Here is a 7,051-nt window from a genome sequence, read left to right on the forward strand (position 1 = left end):
AAAGGAGGATTAGGGAGAGTTTGCTCTACCTTGTGAAAAGTGAGCAGTGACAGTTGATTTTCTTAGTCAGATTCACCTCCAGTTTGTCAGGTAAAAGAGTTTAAAGAGATAAAGAGTTTAACCAGTGCTACACAAAGAATCACACCTTTTCAAGCAGTTTTAAAAAAACCAAAACAAACTTTTATTGGTATCTCAGGAATACAGTAGACTGCTGTGCACAGCACATACGTACAAAAATAAAAGGAAAAAACTTTAATATCCTTACTTAGCATTGTCTGTTTTCAGAAACAAATAACTGAAGTTTGTTTCTTTTCATTTACAGTCATCAGCAAACCAAAACTAAGGCAGAAGGTGAGGTATATGAGAACAGAGGAGAGGAATAGAGAAGGATTTAAAAACAAAACAAAAAAAACAGAGAAAAAGCACACACCCTTAATCAGATTCAGAGCTCAGGCATGCTAAAGTATGTTAATCATTATTTTTTTTAAAAGAAATTCCTCACCTTGACTTAATTAAATTTGACCTATGATAAGAAAATGGAAGAAAAGAAAACAGATAAATCTGGATACATTTCTTTCTTTCTTTTTTTGGTCAAAGCTGATAGGTGAGTGTTTTGCTTTAGACACAAACTTTCCCTCTTTTAGAGATTGTTTTTCATGACCGATATTGTTTGAAAAGTTGCTTCCTTACACTTGTTTCTAATCAAGATGTCCTTGATAAGGGGCTGCCAGAGACTTTGGACATCTTGATTAGGGTGCTGGCTGAGAGAAGTGCTCTTTGCTTTCATGTCTTGCTCAGCTGAAAATACAGATTCACAACGGTTTACTCCCGAGGAGATCAGTGATATGACACGCAGCCTCATCAATGACAACAATGAGCCTTTTTTTCCCCTTTGTTTGTTTTGCTGACATTTTGAGCTACATTTGCTTTGCTGTATATAGCCTTGGCATTTGCAAAAAATGCCCTCAGAGCAGAAACAAGCCATTTAAGATTGGGGAAGAACACTGTTATGATTAAATGAGCAGCGTGGCGTGTTCAAATCTTGGGGTGCAGATGGAGCTCAGCAGCAGCAGCAGCAACAGCAGCAGAGGGCACGCCCTGAGGATGGCTGGGGAGCTGTCCTAAAGGACTGGAGTGCAGCAGGAGAGGTGAGGTGAGGCTTTGCGTGACTCTGCTCCCCACATACTGCATTAACTCTGCAGATGTCCCCTCCACAGAAATATCCCTACATGACTATTTAGAAAGGGGAGTTGACAGCAAGTTGCAGGGCTGTATTTTAAAGAGGTGGTGCTCTAGTTTCATAGGATGTAGTGCTGTTTCAGAAAATACTGCAGGTAAAAGGAACTATTAGAAATATGTTTTTGAGGGCTTAAGACAGTCCGACCCATATAGAAGACCACCCTGGTCATTGGGGTCGGGGTCCGTAACTCTGACCTTGAACTAAAAAAGGCTGAAAGGAGAGGAGGAAGCTCCTGGGTTACAGCTGGAATCCCAAGGTCTCTTGCTATAGCAAGTAAGCTGTGGGGTGAGGGACAGGCAGAGGTGGGAGGGTGGGATAGAGCTCAGGTATGTGGAAAGCTGCCTGTCATCCTGGCAGATCTGCATTCCTGCAGCAGGTTTGAAGAACAACAAAGACAGCAGGCCAGCTCTGTCACATACGTCTTTCCTGGATTTAAATAGTCCTGTTTCCTCTGTCACAGGCACAGACAGAGGCAGATGATCAAGCGTTCGTCAGTTCTGTTTTGTTTGTTTTTTGTTTGTTTTTTTGTTTTTTTAAAGTAAACAGCTGCAGAAAGTACAGGGGTGAATGTACTTGGGAAGACTCTCAGGAATTCTCAGAATGAGGCAAGAGAAACATCTTTGGAATATATAACAAGATATTTGTGCACACTAACAGCGGGTCTGCAAAGCTTAATACACTTTTCTTATTAAATAATCAGTTTTTGACTAGCTCAGCCATTCAGCTATAGCAAACTAAGATCAAAATCAACAGAAATACAGATGCAGAGTTAAGAAATCTAAGAATGTGGATCCAGTCCTCGAGCTGAACCGCGCTTTAGTCCTTAAAGTCATCTAGAATTGCATTTCAAAACATTTACCTCCAACACCTCACTGCCACTGCAGTGCTGCTGCTGCAGAAAGCAGATTCAAGCAGGGGAATTGCCCCAGGGCATGCACATCCTCTACCAAACTCACTGATGTGAGAAAAAAAAACAAATGTGGAAGCAAAGAGAACATTGAGGCACCATCATCGATGGTCGACTGTGCAGCCTGAACTCTTAACGCCTCATCCAGGCAACTGTAACAAAGCAGCATTGTATGGTTTTTTTTGTTTTTAAAAAAAGAAGAAAGAAAAAAAAGCTCCTGAATTCTTCTTCTTTTACATTTGCCAACTATTTACAAAGTTTTTTTTCATTGGTTTCATGGACAGTAGACATCGTTTTCAATAGCAGCTATATCTTTGCCATTCAGAAAAAAAATGAAAATAAATAAATAAAAACCGCATCCCAGTTTACTGTGGGAGCCCTGTCCAAGACTATGTGCTGTAACATTTCTACTGTGCGCTCTATCTGCTCAAATAAAAATTTTCTCCATGCTGGGATAAATACATATTCCACCCTGTTTATATTTCGGCAATCCCACAAAGTCAAGCTCGTGGCCTTGTGCCAGTCTACATGGCTGACGGCTCTCTGGTCTCAACCACAGATTGTTTATTACTTAATCGATCTAATTACAGAAAATAAAATAAACCAGAGATAGTCAACCCCCTCCCCCTCCCCCTTCTGAGGCCCTGTTCGGTGTGTCAGCCCTATTTCTGACTCCAGCGGGTGTCTCTTACATGCAACTTTAAGGGGGCCACAAGTGGGAACACCAAGGCACCTTTAAATCGTGCAGCAAAGGTAGTGAATTTAACCACTGCCAGCTATCGATAATCAAGCGCTTAAAGGTTTGCGGAAAAAATAAATAACAAACTTAGCAGATATTTGAGCAGAACTCCATGCATCCCTTAATCGAGTAAAGTGGTTCTTTGAGGTAACAAAAAGTATTCATTTCACTCTCCAAAAGCACAGAATACAGCTCATCCTCCATCTCAACAAAAAACAAAAGGAAGTGACATTTAGTTTAGTTGCAGCAAGCACCAAGGTAAAGTGGGACAGGCAAAGTCTTCAACTTTCCCCTGTCCATAAAAACAATAAGCAGCACAGTATGGCATACATATACAAAGATAACTATCCAAATATACATATATATATATATATCTATATATATATATCTATATATCAGAATAAATATTTGTCTTTTCTTTTGCAGTCCATGGGTGTGTATATCATTACTATGCATTTCTATATTACCTGGAGGAACATCCACATGTGCAAATTGTTAAGTTATTGCCAGTTTGTCTCATAGTCGTGGGAGGAAATGTGTGACAGTCATGGCGGTGGTGGCCTTGTTGCCTCTCTTTACACGGCCATGCTTGCTGAGGGCGATGTAGAAGCCCTTGTAAACAAAAGACTCATAGGCGTTGTAGTTGTTGGGCAGCAAAGTCTCCTTGAACTTGCACTCGTCCTTGAAGACTCTCTAGAAAAAGAGAGAAGGACAGAGGGGTGGGAGCAGGGAGGGGGTGAGGGGTGTCAGTAAATCTCATGACAGACGCAGTACGAACATCACAACATATGCATGGTTTCCACATGACCTCTGCTTTGGAAAACAGCCTGCCTTAGACAGCATGCTTTGAGGGAAACAGGAGGAGCAGGCATGCTGTTGCAAAAGAAATGCCCTTTTCAAATGCAGACACCGGCCTCCTGCTTTTACTGCTAAACTCATAAAAAAAGTCTCCCAACTGGGTTCACATCCTAACACTAATCAAAAGGAGAAGTGAACGAGCTGCAATCAAAGGCTGAATAACACAGGAACACATTACAGTGTTTACTAGGACACATTGTATTAGCATAAAAAAACCCTCTTTTGCTACAAGTGCAGATCTGTTGTACATATATATGTGTAGAAAACTCTGTTACATGTAGATATCCTGCTTGGTTAAAGAATTAACATTAAAGCACAGTCAAAGTACGGCAAGTAGAAGCAGTGGTGCTAATTCTGACTTTAATATTGTAATTTTCATCAACTAGTAGTTAGAAGCTGTCATACCATGGAGCAAAAAAGGCTAATACAATATTTTTACTGGCTTTGGCAATTACAGACATATTTTTATATATTATTAATTTCTTTTAAATTAACAAAAGAAACCAAACTTGTCAAAAACCTTGAATACGGACTTAACAATCTAAACAGGGCAAAATTATGACCACAAGTGATAAGTTTGATTTTCATATTCAGCCCAAAGCCCAACACAGCAAACTGTAAATTAAAAATCGAACTATCGTTTCCATTTTCCCTGTGAGATACACGCCAGTCTGAGCTTGCAGAGTCATTGCAGATACACACTATTAGGCATCAGCACTAAGTTGTAAGGTTGGATGGGACTCAGATTTATAAAATGTCCATGCTTCAAGGATTTTTATGAGACATAAACAGCTCAGAACAATATTGTAGAATCAAATTTTAGTGTAAGAAGAGAGACCTGCTGTGATATTTGACATCAACTGTAGCTAAAAATACAGAAATCACACACACACACACACACACACACACACACACACACACACACACACACACACACACACACACACACACACACACACACACTTGCCTTTTATTTGGCATCTAAGGCATTAAACAGCATGTCATAACTGACCTACTTTTACAGACTGGCTATAATTTCCCTGTCATGATTTCACTGAAGATCGTTTGATTGTGCATAGCAGCTTCAGGAAAAATGAGAAAGAGACTCTTACACCAGGAATGTAACTAAGTACATTTACTCAAGTACTGGGGCACTTTAAATGGAAATAATGCACCTTTAGCTCTAGCTGCTTTGCAGGTTAAGCTGAAATATTATCACTGAGTGGGCCGTTCTGCTGCACAGCAACTTCATAAATCACTGTTTCCGATAACAGTTACTTTTGCTGAAATACAACTGTGAGTGTGGCATTTTTACTTGTAATGGAGTACTCTACGTGGCACCACTGCTTCTTTTACTTGAGAACAGGATACTTAAACCACTGACAGATTCTGACACAGCAAAAGATTTGAACATTGAAGCTTTCTTGGACCCTGCTGGGAAGCCCCCCTATCATCGCGGCATATTAATAACACAACAGCGCTCATAAAGTCGTGGATGCAGCAGCTATATGAACTCGTCTTACACTGAACAGGATATGTGTGTATGTGTGTGTGACAAGGAGAGAGAGAGAGAAAAAAGGGGGTGGGGGAGCCTCTGAAGTTGCGCACAAACGTACCGTTCCGTATAACCTTCCCCTGCTGTTCATTGCGACAAACAGCCCACTCCTCACTCCGAACAGGCTGATCACTCCTCGGTCCACGGTGGAGATCTCTATCAGACCTGAACGAAACATACTGTTAGGGAAGCAAAGACACAAGTCACACTGCGACTGGGGGTAAAGTCGAGTAACTGGCCTATGCAGCAGGGATGGGTGTAACCTTGCAGGTGCATTGCGACTGGATGATGCTCTCCCTGCTCAATTAGCCCCTTTGCAGTTATCAGCTATTTGCATGTTCGATGCGAGTGTAGTCGAGAGCGTGCTGAGAGGGACGGGAGGGTGCCCTGCTGTAGGGGACGGAGGGTAAAAATAAGTTAGCGTCTAAACTGGCTCAAGCATTCATGTCATGTTTTTGGTTTGGGAGGATATTTCGCACTGCACGGATGCAAAGCTCAGTACACTGGTTTTGCTTTCGGGAACTTTCAACCATGCCGACACCTCTTATTAAACATCATGCAAGATAAGTGAGCGGTTCTAACTTTTGCACAGCCCTGCGCATAGGGTTACACTCTTTTTCTGGGTCCAGTGCTTTGCCGGATGCAACTCACTGTATTGGTTCTCATTGTGTTCACCGCTTATCCTGCCATCCGGGAGCACCTGCAGGTGAAACCCAATGCCCACGTTGCAGTACAGTCGTCGCACTCTTTTGATGCCCTGCAAATAGTCACTCTCCCAGTTCAGCTCCGATTTCCCCCCAGTTATACCCAAGTAGGAGCGGGAGAAGAGGGTCTCCCACTTCTTTTCCAGTAAAGTCGCATTAGTCCTGCTCGGAATCGGATAAGATGAAACGATTCCCCAGAGAGAAGTCCACAGTACAATAACTGCCAGTAGCGTCCAGTGCGTCCGGGCCCCGCTGGACATACTGTAGTGGCACCTTTGCGCAATGGCCATCCAGTTTACCTTTGGGGCACGTGGTCAAAGTTACCTGCCCTAAAAATGCAACTCTTCTTGATTTCTGTCCTTTGGCATGGTGGTGGTAAAGGTTTATTTTGGGATCAAGATAGATCAAGGCCCCATAGCCCGAGATCTGAGCAGGAGGATTGGGACAGAGCGCGTCGGAGCTTGAATTGGTGCCGGTGGCGATGATCATCTTTCGCCGCTCCGCGCCTCTGATCAGGCAACGCTGGCCGTGGAGGGGGACACCACTCACCGCAAAACCAGCTCACCTTGCCCCCGACTCTCACATCCTAAAATGACATCACTGTGACTTCACCGCTGCACCCCCCATCAAAAAGTAGGAGATGGGAGGAGGAGGAGAAGAGTTACAGGACCCTGGCAGGAGCGGCAGCTCTGATAGGAGTAATGGGGGGTGCTGCACCTTCAAATCAGCGTCAAATAAGCGAGACAGATTGAGAAGAAGAGCATCCTGTGGTGCATTTCAAAATAATAATTAAAAAAACTTCCCTGCATCAGCTTCTCTCCCTGGTTAAAAAAAAAAAAGCTGCACAGTTATATGCTGTGGCCTTTACAAAAACGCAGTCTAGCTGAATACACAGGATATTTTTTATTACTAAAGTCAAACTTTGAGAAGCTAAAATTATTTCTAATTATCACTAAAATAAGTTTTATAATGCATCGCAGCGAAAATACAAGGTCACAAAAACAGGGGTGGATTCGCCATGTTTGTCATCATCTCGTCTTTATTGTGT

At 42.4% G+C, this 7,051-nt stretch overlaps 1 protein-coding gene across 1 annotated transcript; it reads right to left on the bottom strand.

Moving 5' to 3' along the window:
• Positions 1–179: 179 nt before the first annotated feature.
• On the bottom strand, positions 180–6,717 carry LOC101478942 (fibroblast growth factor 6). The gene is made up of 3 exons (XM_004548355.4): positions 5,951–6,717; positions 5,361–5,464; positions 180–3,579 (listed from the first exon to the last, which is right to left on the bottom strand). Exons 1-3 carry the CDS (start codon positions 6,291–6,293, stop codon positions 3,403–3,405), a joined length of 624 nt encoding a protein of 207 aa, XP_004548412.1. The 5' UTR covers positions 6,294–6,717; the 3' UTR covers positions 180–3,402.
• Positions 6,718–7,051: the final 334 nt, after the last annotated feature.

The sequence above is a fragment of the Maylandia zebra genome, linkage group LG17 (assembly GCF_041146795.1).
Source record: "Maylandia zebra isolate NMK-2024a linkage group LG17, Mzebra_GT3a, whole genome shotgun sequence".
Classification (NCBI taxonomy): domain Eukaryota; kingdom Metazoa; phylum Chordata; class Actinopteri; order Cichliformes; family Cichlidae; genus Maylandia; species Maylandia zebra.